This window comes from Phoenix dactylifera, chromosome 12 (genome assembly GCF_051530095.1).
Source record: "Phoenix dactylifera cultivar Ajwa chromosome 12, Ajwa_hap1_PhDact_Kaust_v1.1, whole genome shotgun sequence".
Lineage (NCBI taxonomy): Eukaryota > Viridiplantae > Streptophyta > Magnoliopsida > Arecales > Arecaceae > Phoenix > Phoenix dactylifera.
The window spans coordinates 4112846-4128591 of record NC_143201.1 but is presented as its reverse complement, the minus strand read 5'-3'; the positions used below and the strand labels follow the sequence as shown (position 1 = coordinate 4128591).

General features: G+C 35.4%; 1 protein-coding gene across 2 annotated transcripts; it reads right to left on the bottom strand.

The window, feature by feature from the left end:
* Positions 1–2163: 2163 nt before the first annotated feature.
* Positions 2164–5165, bottom strand: LOC103713843 (two-component response regulator ORR9-like). 2 transcript variants are annotated; one of them, XM_008800884.6, is made up of 5 exons: positions 4571–5165; positions 4364–4455; positions 4187–4264; positions 3952–4022; positions 2164–2826 (listed from the first exon to the last, which is right to left on the bottom strand). In XM_008800884.6, the coding sequence occupies exons 1-5, from the start codon at positions 5058–5060 to the stop codon at positions 2526–2528; spliced, it is 1032 nt and encodes a 343-aa protein (XP_008799106.3). In that variant the 5' UTR covers positions 5061–5165; the 3' UTR covers positions 2164–2525. The 2 variants fall into 2 exon arrangements, with proteins under 2 accessions (XP_008799106.3, XP_008799105.3); XM_008800883.6 differs by having other exon boundaries at positions 2298–2826; positions 4187–4455; positions 4571–5126.
* Positions 5166–15746: the final 10581 nt, after the last annotated feature.

Sequence of the window (15746 nt, the reverse complement as noted above, 5' to 3'; positions counted from 1 at the left end):
GCTATACCATACAATATAAGGAGTGTAGGTGAAAATATGGGCTCATACTTTTTATTCTAGAACCTTGCTTTGGTGCATGTTTCCAATGGTTCATAAAGACTTGCTTCAGTCTCACCTTAGCTTTAGTTTAGGCATTGAGGCAAGCTTCATAAAAATTACCTTGGGGCTCGTTGGCAAGCTTATATAGAAGTGAGCCCAATCATCATGCCGATGAGCTATATGGAACTATATATAACATGAAGAACATGAACTGTAACAACCCAGGACCTCACCCAAAATGGCTAGCCGGAAGGTATTATTTGGGTTCCTTGATCCTGTATAAGTACCCAAAATCTACCCAGTGAATAACCGATGTAGGACTAAACATACGCCCGCACGGGTCTTCACATACTCCCTCCGTTCAAGCCCTGACGTCCTTGTCAGGCTAAGGGTTCAAATCTATTCAAATCTAATCACAAACACCACGATTGGCCCGTGGTCAGCCCTAATGGATCCGTACTGCAATGTTCCCTAGTCCCATAGGTTATGGGTCGGATCCGCTCTGATACCATTTGTAACAACCCAGGAGTTCTTCCAAAATGGCTAGCCGGAAGGTATTATTTAGGTTTCTTGATCCTGTATAAATACACAAAATCTACCCAACAAATAACTGATGTAGGACTAAACACACGTCCGCACGGGTCCTGACATGAACCCTATTTATACCTCATTTGCTGGTATAATGTAAAAAAAATACATTTAACCAATCAAAGAACTTGATAGCTATCAAATATTTCATTACTCTCCCTTCATCATTTCTTTTATTTCAAATTTGAGGGGAACACCTATCATAAGCTGCCCTCTTTAGAAAGCTAAAGGCTGACACCAGTTTACAGAATGTCAATATTAGGTTGAGAGTTACCACAAGTTCTCAAACTTCAGCAGACCCTACTTGATCAAGTATATTGGAATTTGGATATAGCTCACAAGGCAGAATAATGTAAGGGCCAAAGTGTTTCCTCTAAATCATCTTTATCTTGGTAAGATGGCACTTTTTCTTCATTGGATGGCTACTAGACCCAAAGAGTGAAAAAAGAAAAAAAAATCTTAATTAGCAAGCATAAGTAAACTGTCAAACTATGCAGTTTTGGATTATCTGAGTCATGTTGAAACAGACAATTCTCAGACCCATGGGTCCCAACTTTGGGAATCTATCTACTCCAAAACACTTGCACCCCTGGAAGTAGATAGGTTGATATTATCTAGAAGCATAAAAATAAAACTATATTTCATGAGGTAGAGTTTTTTTTTTTTTGCTTTCTTTACACAGGCTACCATATTTATGTAGAATATGTTTTGATCCTCCAAACTGTTGTAGCACAAGGTTGAGTTGCCACAGAGAAAGTGTGTATGTGTGGGATTTGATATGCAGAACAAATCAAATGGATGGAATAAAATAGCATAGAGGACAAGGATTAAGACAAAATGAATAGATCTTGGGATCCAATTAAAGGAGAGCTAATCTTAATTAGAAGTGACAATTGGATCGGGTCTGATAGATACAGATCGATAAATCAAAAATCTATCAACTCAAACTTAACTTATTTATAAAACGAATCAAAAATTCTGACTAGATTTATAATTGAAAATAAATTAAACAGATAAAAAGGTTAAGCATGGCCAACCCTACTCTTACTTTGTAGCATACTAAAGGTACAAAGGCTGATCTAAGAAAATATAGGAATTTAATCCCCTGGCAAAGCAGAATGGAGTATGAGAAAAGTTGCGTAGGAACGTAATCCTAAACCAGGTATATAAATAAATTTCCGCACTTACAAGGGAAGAATTTTCACTTTAGTGTTTTATTTCTTTTTTTATGATGAAAGTCCCATGGTCCCATCATAAGAAGCCTTACAGGTCACTGAAAAGCTTCAAACACTGGTGCGTTCAGATTCTCAAAGAGTCAAGCTGCTCTGACAACCGGCTTTATTGATGCTCCCATCTCTTTCTGCTTTTCCTCTCAACTTTACTCCTGTGTTCCAAAGATGAAAAGGTTAAAACTAGCTGAAAACTAGTTACCTTTTGACACCTGTGCGTTGGTTCCAGGAAAAGAGAGGCTGTGGACAAGAGCGTTGAGCATTCTCAAAAGCCTTTGACACAAGAATTAGAGTGAGAAAATTGGTAAGTGTGCGAAAATTTTGGGCCAGGGATCCAAGATACCCTTCTTTCTTCTAGAAAGAACTGAGTATAGTTTCTAATGAGAAGTATCAAAATAGCTATACAAAACAGAAGAACTGAAGCACCTAACAGCTCAAAAATTCCAGCCTAACCATGCACAACCATCCATCCATCTTGCCTTCTCCATTATTTACATTTGGATACACTTCTAACCACAGCAAAATTGGAGAGGAATAGGTGTTATGATTAAAGACTTCCCAATCCAAAAAAAAAAGAAGAAAGAAAGGGCCACATGATGAAAGAAACAAAAAATTGAGAACTTTGGAGAGTTATCATTCTAGGTGAAGCAACAATTAGATTTCATAAGATCACACAACTGTCAGACTGTCACTGGAGAATCTTGGTCTTGTCCTCCCAGGTGAAAGCCCCTCGTCCATGGCATCCATGGCCTTTCTTTTGTTGCTTTGGTTGTTGCTGCAATTATTACTGCTGCTGCTGCTGCTGCTGCTGCTGCTGCTCCCATTATTGTTGTTGTTCTCCGGCTGCGGCTGCTGCTGTTTTTGCCCTTTGCAATTGGATTTCCCTTTCAGTATATGGGGTCTAAGCCTTTTCAAGTCTGAGAGTTGTACTGGCTTGAGAAAGAACTCCTCCGCTCCTCCTTCCAAGCACCTGTTATCAGTACACATCAAGGCAATCCCATCTTAGGAGGAACAAGAGAAATCTCATCTCATGCGGGGGCTTTCTACCCCTCTTCTGTGATCACATCGGGTCAGCACATCAAACAAAATCCAACAAGAACAAGGAAAAGATTTTGGGATGTTTGACTACTTTGGCAGAAGGTGCTGCTTTTTCCAATGATTCTTTCCCAGATTTGACTAGAGAAAAGTTGGAACCCAAGGCAACTTTTCACCCCCAGAACAACTTTATGAAAACAGAACTTCGAGGCATTTTGGATAAATCTACTATACTGTCTACTGTATTAATTGGCAGCAGTGAAGCAGGATAGGTTTGATTTTAACTGAGAACCATTATTTGCTTTCCTTCTGTTTCCTTTCAGAGAATGAAATGAGCTGAAATTAAAAATAAATAGAGGATCCCATCCATTTGTTGTGGTACCCATAAATAAAGTAGAGAATAGCTTGAAGCTTGGGGAATTTTGCACCAAGTGGTCCTATCAGGTCAGAAATATAATTCCTTCATCCATTGACACCCAAAAAAAGGGACCCCTTTGGACAGAAATCCATCCCCCCATATTTCATTCATCTCCTTAGCCTCCTATCCCAGCTAAATTTGCACCAAAACCATCTAGCTTTTTTCACCTCTCTTCTCAACTTTTTTCTTGTTAATGGAACATATCAAAGATCTTTTGAAAGTTGGAGATCAGTTAAAATTTTACTGCAGATATAAAAGACAGAAAAATTTCATGTATTTCTTGCAGTACACATCAAGCATTAACTTCTATCAACTTTTTGAGAATTTCATATGGTCCTATCACACCATATTTATGATAATAGACCCCCAAGTTGGTGCAAGATCCATCTCTACAAAGCTCCAAACCAAAAAAATGGAACATCAAAAAAAACTGGAGAAAAGAATCATACAACAATCTATATTTCTTTTAATCTCATCTGATTCTTTTTTTTATCTGTAAATTGTATCATCATTACAACAAAAAAAAATCATTTATATATCTGCAAAAGAATTGCATTATATTGAAAACAAATCTCTATGAAATCATCTTTTTTTGGGAAAAAAAAACAGAGTCTGTTTTTGTTTCTAGATTATTGGCCTCACCTGCTGATCCTGGAAGGCACATTCTCAGATGACATGATCACAACTGGGATATCTTTAAGAGAAGAGGACCCCTGGGTCAACAATAAAACCACAACATAATAAATCTCTTGAAACAAAATAAAAGAAAGCAACCAACCATCAGCCAAAATAATGCCAATAAAACCAACAACAATGAAAACAAAAAAGCAGCCAGCAACCAAGAATGTTAAAAAATAAAAGCAGCAATCAAACTTACCTTAATCTTCTTCAGCAGATCATACCCTGTCATTCCTGGCATACAGTAATCTGTGATAACCAAATTCACCTCAATCTCCTGAAATAAAAACCCATCAAAAATATCAATCATCCAAATTACTATTTCAAAACAAAAGAAAAACAACACCATGCAGCAAATTAGGATGAGATAAAATACATGCTGGTTTGGCGAGACAGAAGGTGTGCTGGACTGGTCCTCCCTGAATCCCAACAATTCCAGAGCCTTGCTCCCAGACTCCACTGTGGTAACTGAGACACCAAAAACATGGGAAAATTACTAAGAAAATAAAAGATGGAACGATTTCTTTTCTTTCTTTCTTTCTTTTTCCTTTCATTTTTGTTGCACCACCACCAATGGGAGTACCTTGGTAGGAGGATGTCTTGAGGAGCCTCTCAATGAGCTTCCTGTCAATGAGGCTGTCATCCACAGCCAGAACATGGAACGGTGCTTCTGCCTCCACTGTCATACCTTCTTCTTCTACTTCTTGTTGTTGTTGTTGTTGTTGTTGATTTCCTTCCACCACCACAGCAGCAATAAAGGAATGATCATAGGAGCTTGGGAGATGGAGAAAGGGTAGAAGGAGAGGAGGTGGAGGTTGGGATGGGTTGGGTTGGTGTTGGTTTGGTTCTCTTTTACTTTCTGATGATTGGATTCTCTGTGGGGGGGGAGGGGAGGAAGGAAATGAGAGAGGAGATATAAGCCAGCCCACCAAAATGCCACCGCATGGAAAGCAAGATCCGACCAGATTTTCGTCCAAATCTTCCCAAGAATTCACCCCATTTTTGAATTGGAGAGCAAGCAATCCTCGCACCCTCCTCCTCCCCTTTTCTATTCTCTCCTTTCCCCCCCCCATTGTGGTCGCGTTGTTTTATTACAGGGACTGGCCTTAAGCTGCCCTGTGGACCCAGTTACAGATTAGATTGGAATTCCTCCCCACTTCCTCCACAAGCCTCAGTTTAACGTTAATGACCGTTGTAGCGGCCATTGACGTAGTGTTTTCTTAGGCTCGCTTTATTATTAATTATCATTCAAATTAGCACCACCATTATCTCATGGTAATGCTTGTTATTTAATTTGTTCTTCATGTGATGAAATTATATTCTTATATTTCAGTTGTTGTATCACTTAAAAAACACTTCATCATCTTACGAACATATCCTTTTGGGCAAACATTTCATAATCATATACATGATCAAATGCTAACATTATTATTTGTTCGTGTCATGCAACCGAATTGAACAACTGGGAAGCTGAGTAAGGAAAAAGCCAAAAAAAAACAGCAGCTGCGATTCTCATTATAACAATAATACTAATTTTAAATTATTCCTAGGCAGTGGATTCTATCAAATATCATTGTTTATCACCATCATAATAACAAATATTATATTTTTGCAATCAAATTTGCGATGAAATAATATTATTTGATCTAGTATTATTAGCTCCAGTAACTAACTAAAAACTAAAATCATTATTTGCTCGATGAAGATAATTATTGTTCTCAACTTGCAAAAAAAAAATATTTATTATTTATTTTACAAGAAGCATTTGTGTTCAGAGAAGCTGCTTGATTCTTATCTTAAATTTGAAAATAATCTTGCAACATGGGTGCCGCACGTTGAGAGACGTTAATTTATCTTTTTTATAAAAAGGCTGACCCACACTACGATACAGAGCTTACATAGTTATATATTGAAGATATATAGATTCTTCAAATCACTCATATGATTGTTCAACTGGTTGAATAGTTTAACAGGTTTACTTAAAGCTACTATTTTTTATAAAAAAATATTATTTTTTTTTACAAATTTTTTATAAATAGTTTCTATATTTTTTAAAAAATTAAAGCTGATGGCTTTCATTTTGGTGCACGAAGCTTCAGCTGCTGTAACATTTAAGATGGATTGGGTCTATGCAGATTTACTCTCACACATGGAGAAATTAATCTTATGCACCAAACTCGTTGATGCTTAATATCTTATATAGAAACTTAATTAATTTTTTTATTAAAATATAATTTTAAAAATATTAAGAGCCATTGTAACGAGGTATTCAAAAACCCTGAGAACAGGGGAGGTGGGGTCCTCCGGAGGGGATCTCATTGCGTATTTTGATGGGTTGAGCTGAAAGCAAGATGGTGTTGGTGGTGGCGGCCCGCCCAATCCCCGCCCAAGATCCGCTGATGTCACCCTTGTCCCCCGTCCCTACCCTTTTCCATTTGTGAGAAATTATGCGGTCTTTTTTTTTTTTTTTTTGGAAAGGTACAAATGAAAACATGTGGTCTTTAACGTATCTTCTCCACGCCCACCCCGGAGGCATTTCCATGTGAATACCCCCCAGATTTGCCTCCCTCTCTTTCTCTCTCTTCTTCCATTTCTATTATTTCTCTTGGACTGTGATGGGGCCAATATATAATTCCACACCAAATCCTAAGCACCACCCTCCAAATCTTCCACACCATATTAATAATGGATTAAATATTTGTGTGATCCAAGGGACACAATGTATGATGAATGGAAGGAGCATTAGTACACCTCATTAGATCTCTAAACTAGTCAATAATTAACTATAGGAACGAGAGGTAGAGCTGAATCGAACCGAATATGAATCGAATATTAGCATATTTATATCCATATTTATTTTATTTGATGAATGCCGATGCAAATATGGATGTTAATCGGATGCAAATATTTATATTCATATTTATTTTAAACAGATATTGATGCAAATCAAGTACCAAAAATATAGATATAAATATGGATGTAACTTGAATAATTAAACTTTATGATCATAGAATCAAATTAATATCATGTTAATATAGTTATTTATTTATTCTAAAAGTTCATAAGTGTTAATATAGGGTATGTCTTTTTTTTTTGATAGATATTAATATAGGTATAAATATTAATCGAATGCTCAAACTTTTATTAATGTTTGAATAGATTTAGATAAAAAAAATAAATTTAAATAAATATTATCCAATCTACTTTTGCCGGCCTTGATAAGAGATGCTTCTGAACTTGGGAGTTGGTGATATTTGGCCATTAGCATCCTCTAAGGCTAATGACTAAGGATGGAATCATTAAATTATTTTTAAGCTATTTTGAATTATTTTATGTGCCAACGCCGTACGAGTCCTCTTCTGTACCGCATCTCTTCGAGGTCCATCCGGGGGGTGTAGTCAAGGGACCTTGATATCAAAGGAAGCAACCTGTCGTTCATGCAGTACATGCCAGCTATCTCAAATCTTCCTTGATTTTTTTCAGATCTTCATAGCACTCAATTGCCTTCTCTCTAGGACTAATTATTTTAAAATGACGTTGAAAGTTATATTTTTAAGTATCTCTTATCTCTAAATGACAACTCTGCGTATAGATTAGACTTTGATTTGAAGGAAGTAATCTGCCAGCCAATCTTTAACAATTCTTTGTTTCCATATCTTTCTTCTTCTTTTTTTTTTTTTCTTTTTTTTTTTTTTTCTCCCCGGGGGGGGGGGGGGGGGGGGGGTAAGAACATTTTTTACTACCCGTGGCAGAGCTCCACCAGCATGGCAGCCCTATCCCCTTGTGAATATGTCACACCAGCACTATCTAAGTAACAACAGACTAGATAGCGACTTCACCGAAAAAACCAAGCGGGAGGCATTCGGTCCCAACATTTAATCGGCGCCCGCGTGTTTCGCGATGAAATCAAAGCCTCGTTCCCACCGTGCTACCGCCTCAGTGGTTGTCTTTCATAATCTTTCGCTAATGTACTGGATCTCAAACTTTCTATTTCATTCATATATCTTTGGTCTGTTAATAATAAAAAATTTAAATTTTTTTTTAAAAATTTAAATTTGCATGAATACTTTCTTAAAATCTATATTTATTTTTCTATCCTTATAAAAAAAAAATAATTTTACACAAATGCCCCTAATATAACTGTTCTTCTAGCACCGTTAATAAAAATTATATTTATTTTAATTAAAAATAAAATAAAATTTTAAAATTATAATTTTATCTCCTATCGCAATCGTCATTTAAATGTTTCTTTTTCACATATATCCATTAAGGATATTTTAGTTATTTTAATCTGAAACCGTTAATTTTTTAACCACGTTAAATGGCATGAATACATATGCAAAAAATAAGAATTAAAAAAAAGATAGAATAGCAAAATAAGTATTTTACAAGGGTATATATATGCAAATAATAATTTTAGAAAAGTATTCATACAAAATTTGATATTTAAAAGGGTATTTATGCAAACATAATTCTAAAAAATAAATTTTGTGCTTCAATTTTGGAGTTGTATAAGGCCACTAGGCATTGGCTTCTAATCATCTGGAAATGGTGCATTTAAATTATATTAGAACTTACTTGGTACAAATTTTTTCTAGCTCCAATTCCTTCTTTAATGACCAATTAGCATCTTGCTGAGACATTGAACTCATCAAAACAACCTTTTGTGGGCATGCAACATGCCATCTCAAACGATTCTTTTTAAATTTCATATCATTCATAACACTTCCCTAACATACTAAGTTTATGACTCTTCTGGACCCCCTCATTTTAAATTTTGGTTTTAACGTTTCATATTATTTTATTTCATTGTGCATCAACCTCCCTTTATGACCGTAGTTACTCTTCAGCGACCAATATTTTGATATATTGAGAAAAATTAACTTCATGACTACCTTCTTGTGTTTTCCTTGTAAATCTTGGTGGTGTTCAACAGTACTCTCTCTCCCTCTGTTCAAAAAGGTTAAACTTTTTGAAGGATTAAAGGACAACTTGCTTGAGCCTGCAAATCCAAATGTCTGGATAAAATGGTGTTTGTCATGTTATGCTTTTACTCTGCTGATGTATAGTCTTTCAGCAATGCAGCACCAGTGTATCTTTATAAAAGGTAGAAAATAAAATTATTCCTTCTTTTTCCCTCGGCAAATGGTAAGAAAGTGCCACTTTTAACCTTTTCAAACTATTTCAAAAGTTAATTAGGCACATGAGACATACATAAATCACCCTATTCTATTGTAAAATACATTGACACAAATTGTTTTGGATGGCTTACTCAAGTGCCCAAGATGGTCATTTGGTATTTCTTCACAAAACACACACACACACACAAAGCTGTTTACTGGAGTGAAACCGTTATTGGACCCTTATGGGCTCTTATATAATTACCTAAGTGAGACAAAGGCTATTTTAATTTAGAACAAGCTCTATCACAAATCCAAATGTGCTAGCTAAACATACTAGTGAAGTCCCTTTTAGTTGCTGCATTATACTTGGCTTCAAATACTGTTTGCATCAAGATTGAGGTCTAAAGACAGAGGAATACTTATACCCTATTTGGTTTCATATTTTCCTACTTCTTTGTTTTTTAAAAGAAAAATGCAGAATCCGATAAAAAAAATACATTTGGTTATCTTGTTTCAGTTTTTTTTTTTAAATAACTTTCATTATTTTTGCAAAAGATGAAAGTGAAAAACTTTTACTTCTATTTTTTTAAAAGTAGGTTTGCACTTCTCTCCCGTCCTCTCTGCCCAACCTTCCGATCTCGGCGCCACACTTCCGCTTCCTCGAGGTCTTCGCCACCCTTCTCCTCCTCTCCACCGATGTCCGCTTCTCCAATGACTTCCTTCACCACCTCGCCTCCATCCTCCTCAATCTCGCCATCTCTTCTATCCATCCGTTAATTTGTTCCCGGCATCTGTTTTCCGCTATCGTTCATTCGTTCTTTCATTCTTCAATATCCATTTGTTTGTTTTCAGTATCTGTCTTCCATCGTCGTTCATCCGTTCATTCGTTCTCTCAAGAACAGTGATGTCTGTCCATTCACAGCATCCACCAATCCAATCGAGCGTGCTTCCATTCCAGTGGCTCCTGTTGCATTGTCCCCAATTGCCTCCTCCCTCACTCATCACCCTCTCGATGCTTACTTAGTTCCATAATTTCAACTTATGCCATAGTTTTCCACTTTTATTTTTTTTCAAAAAAGATAAAAAAACAAACATATTTTCTATCATAAGAAATCTAGAAAAAATAAAAATAAATTTTCTATTTTTATATTTTTTAAAAAAGAAAAGTAAAAACAATAGCAAATACAGCCTTAGCTTTACTTTCAACCAATCTATACATATACTACACTAGATCTCCACTCAGACCTAATCAGATTTAGATTGGATGAAGGTGATCCCACATCGATGATCTAAGCCATCGGATGTGATCTACTACTAAATTACTTATGCAGCAAAAATTATATGATTTGGAGATCTTTAGTCTATGTATCAAGTGATCAAAAAATTGGACAATTCAAATAATATAAAAAAAATGCATGTTTTAAATGTATAAACTAGGTGTCTCCAAATTATATTCCTTTTAGCATGTATGCAATTTAGAGGCAATAGATGGCACTGGTCTGAACTCGTCGAATCGAAGTATGGATTTGAGCGAAGATTCACTCGAATCTCGCCAAATCAATCTCTCTCTCTCTCTCCCCGAGACACAAGTGATGTTTTCATGAGATGTTAGGATCTCTCTCAGAGAAATAAGTGATGTTTTCATAAGATGTTATGATTTTTTTCTTAGAAAAATATTGCAATACCACCATTAGCTTCAAACACAAGACCTCTCCTCTATAGAAGAGGGTGCCACCTAGCTAACCCAACTCCAATTGGCAATGATGATTCTAAAATTAAACACCCATTCTAATTTGGGAGCTCGGAAAGTTTTGCAGATACAGCATTTTACCTTTCCATACAAGCTAAAACACATGTGTCTTTGTGAAGTTTCTAAGCAAGTCTGGTAGAACTTCTAACAATTTTGTCCTAAATCAACTGAACAGATCAATTCAAGCATTTGCTTGAATTTCTAATTAGGTTTAGATGATACTCCATCACATCAGTCGAACAACCTAATTCATAAACAGATGTGATCGATAACCCTTATGATATTACTGATCTAATAACGGAATTTGTGATCTTGTAATCCTATCTGCTTTAGCTTTGCACTAAATTAGTCTTGGGCAATCGTAACATGTCTTACATTATGTTGGGGGTTTCTTGTTTGCAATTCCTTGATTGTTAATTTATTCTTTTGGATTTATGTGGTTTATTCTCATGAATCGTCATATGCCCTATGCATGATTAGATGGTTTTTTCACCCTTAGGTTTTGATATATATTGTTAACCTTTTATATAATAACTCAAGTTTTTATACTCTAGTGGTTAAGTCGAGCTCCCATCTTAGCTTTTGTGACCAATCATGCAGGAGATTTTGGTTTATTATTAGAAATTTTAGATCTTTATTGGATGAAACATAATATAAAATTTTAAAATTTGTTCGAAATAGCTAATCACTTTATCCATAATAATGGGGTCGGCAAAATACGACTGTCTGCTCCAAAAACAAAACCCCTTGGCACTCTGGGATGGGAGTGGGGGATGGTCCTACACGAAAACAACAACAGTACCGGCTCTACGACATCCGAATCGAATCTTTAAAATTTTGAAAGAAACAACAACAACAACAACAAAAAAAAGAGTAATAAGTGCAAAATTGAGAGAAATAAAAACCTATGTACATAATGAAAATAGCATAATCCTTTTTTGAATCAATGAACCCAAATAATATCAAGATATGCTTATAGTAGCGGAAGCAAAAGATTGCAAGTCGCGATCAAATAGTTACCACAACAATCCCAAGAGAATCATGGCATCCGATTTGGTCCTCACTTGAAAAAGAAAGGCTTTGGTACAAAGACATATCACTTATCAAACGATCCCGGATCTCCAATTTTTAATTTTCCACCTAACTTGCAGATAAGCTTCGTAAATCTCTTCCTATACCCAAGAACGGTAGAGGTTGGATGCTTGCTTTTGCTTGAAACAGGAACCATTTTGTTGCCTTTATGGCAACATCTTTTTGAAAGTAGCCTTCATGGCAACATCAAACTTTGATATCATCCCAAGACTAAGCCAAATTACGCTTTCTCACAATCTATATTCCATCCTCCATCGCTGCCCCTTACATTATAAATATATATTATCGAGATTTGAATAAAGACTATGATTTTGATATTATCTTATTATATATGCTAGATTAGGCAGATGACTGTTGAGATTCATCACCAAGTTCTAATTCAATTAGGATTTTTATTTAGTTGGTCATTAATTTTAATGACTTTAGTATTCAACTCTATGTTAAGTTAAGTTGAACCTTAAGCATAATATATTTCAGTTTGTTTTTGTGTTGGAGAAGGATAGTGATATTTTTAGCTTTTAGTGGGAGAGAGAGCGTGGTTTTATAATAGGAGGAGGAGAGTTACATGAAAAAAAAATAGGAGAATATTTTTTGTGTGTGGAGCATCTTTTGTAAGGCATCGGTTGTGAGAGAGAGCCAAACTTATTGTTTTGGCCTTTTTTTTTAAAATAAATTTATCTTTTCCTTCCAAAATTTTCTTCCACTATTATTTTCTTCTTGCAATTCTCTACAGATATTTTTTTTTTTCTTGTTTGATGTTTGATCTGAATTTTGGGCCGATACAATCAATCTACTCCAAGTAGTATGCCGTTCTATAGTGACATCTACTATATAGCAGCCATAAACAAGACTATTAATTAATAAATAACATGTCATTGAAACCTTGATAGTAGCTTTAGTGTGCCGGGATTCAGCCAAAGCCAATTCATTGGGTCTAGGAGATGGTGGTTGAAAGCCCCTGGTCACAAAGAAGCATGGAGTGATTCATGGGATATCATGGTCTTGGGGTAGAATCTAGCAATAATAATAGTCTAATTCTCTTTTGTTTAATTGCTCCCGGGCGGGCAAAAACAAATAACTTTTTGGTTGAGAAAATGAAGTCCTTAGGCCATTTCGTTTAACTAATCTCTTTCATGTAATTTAATTAATTGTTCTCTTTGTGTTCTTAAAAATTAATTTTTCTCCTTAATCTCAGGATCTGGTCTAAGATTGGAGGATGCTATGATCATTAAATATCACACCTCTTACCCACAACTTTGTTTTTATGGGGGTCCTCTTTTTCAGTTCAGGCTGTGAAAAGATAATTTCACGTAGGACGATATAAGTTTGGGACCGCCCATTTTAGACTGAACGCTAGACCAGATTTAATTTTTATTTTTCAATAAAATGAATGGTCAAGGTATTGGGTTTATATTAGTTATAAAAACATCATGCATTGAGACACCCATTTTTTATATTAGTTAATATTTATGTATTTTTGTTTATTACTTGACTAGCTAAGAACTTGATATTTCAAAATCTTAAGTAGAGATACAGATGGGTTGGGTCGATTCTTGACATGATCTAGTCCCAAGTCGATTAGATCCGACCAATCTATATCTGAAGACTAGTTGGTTGGGCTGGGTTCAAAAATTAGACCTGATCTAAATTCTACATTAATTTTGGGTCTTGTATTTATCAACCCGACCAACCCAACTCAATTTGTATATCGTCAGGTACAATCTAATTTGGGTTAACAAAATATGGGCCATGTTCAATTGGAACTTAATCTAACTTGACCCAAAGATCCAAATCATATAAACCTCCTTATCCTTCATTCTAAACTGATTGAATGAACTCTTGTTTAAATTAATTCCTCCTTTTCCTCTCAGCATCACATCTCATTTATTTTCTCTTGATTATTTTTAAACATCAATAAATAACCTTTTAGAGCCCTCTTGTTATCATGCCTCAAGTATACCAATATATATTTCAGCACAGCGACTAGCAAGCCATAATTTCAAGGAAGAAGAAAAAGTTGCTTAAGCTTAGTTGAAAGGCGCCCATCTTCTATGATCTTTCTTGAACTTGTTAGGCCTGAAATGAATGTCACCAACCCTTGTACGAAAGAACTAACACATAGGTAGCCATGAATTGTAGAAAGATGTGGCACTAAAATTCATTGACGCAATTAAAACTAGTTGGTAACCAACCAAACTAAAATGATTCCCATTTGGTAAACAAGGGCTATAAGCTCCATGCACAAACATCAAACAAAACCAAGCAGGATGCTGCTACCTAGAAAGATCTCAAATTAGGTGGTCCAAACCCAAGAATTTACTCTGAAGCATGATTCCCTCCATGGAAGACTATTATATCCATGCAAAGGTGATGATCACTTTCTCCAAATTCCATGTGAGTCTGGCAATTCTCAAGATAACGTAAGATCCAATTACCATGGTAATAGAACATTAGTCTTATGGCAAGGGGTAGTTTAACTAATGGGCTCCATTTGATGAAACTTTGGGCGTCATTTAGCAAAGGACTCAAGAGGTCCCCATGGGAGACCAGCAGATCCCTGAGACACTAGATTCTGTCTTAATAATAAATCTGTTCATATATCTTCCAAATCTCAGAAAGTCAAGGGTGGCTATCTTCCAGCGGTCCCCTCATATTTTTCTTCTGGGAAACCAATCAAATTTAAGGAGGAAATCTCATGGAAGTTCTTTCAGAATCTTTTTGTCTTGGCAAAGTTCATGCATGCACTGTCACGCTTACCTTCCCCGGACGTAAAGGGGGCCATGCAGCAATGAAGGGGATTCATGTGTCCCTGTTCCCATGTCCTTAATTTGTCTGAACGAAACAACACAAGAGAGAAAAGGGCCACCCTTAAAAAAAAGTTTGGCTCTACGCAATTTGTGTTGTAATTCTACGTGATTTTGATTTTGTTATAGCAGTTAGGTTGTTTGGTTGCATGGTCATTGGTTTTGATTCACCTTTCTATATATTGTACTATGATGGTCATTATCTTTATTGTCAAAACTTCGTTACTTTACACTTTGGAGATTTTGCTGATGATTCCAGATAATGAAATAAATGGTCAAAGTTGTTGTTATAAGTTCTAATCCTTTCACCATGCATAGAGCTGTTTAATTTCGAACATGTTGCTATAAAGTTGTTTAACTTCTTAGGAAAGGTATAGAGCAGAATTGAAAATGATCATGGAAAAAATCTACCTATTGCTTGTGGTCTGTTGTAATTAATTGTTACAGTGGTCCATGATGTCTTGTGTTATCTTCATTCTTATCTTTTTGAGAGGAAAGAAGAGAGACACACCTCCACTATAATTACCCAGGTTGAGATTTTAGAGCAAGCTAGTTCATTATGATGTTTTATATTATCTACAATATATACCAAAAATTATTTGTTGGAGTGTATTTCTAGCATTAGTTTGATGCCCTTTTTTTTTGTGAATGATTGATTAGTTTTGAATGTATCTATCAAAATTATTGGTAAGTTAAAAAGTATTCATAACCTGACTAATCATAACCTTTAATTTATGTTAATGCTAGTGTTCAATAATTATTCTCACATGTTTTTTTTTGTAGTTTCTTGCCTTAATAAAGGATCTTACTTTCAAAAAGTTTGCAGTGATCTTCAAAGAACATCGTTATTAGTGCAACTTTTATTGAAAATAAAGTATATAGCTGGTAAAGGCATGCTCTTTTTCTAATTCAGTCCCATCAAACTCTTTAAGACTTCAACAAGTTACCATCTTTGCATTAAAATATATATATATAACATATATATACATA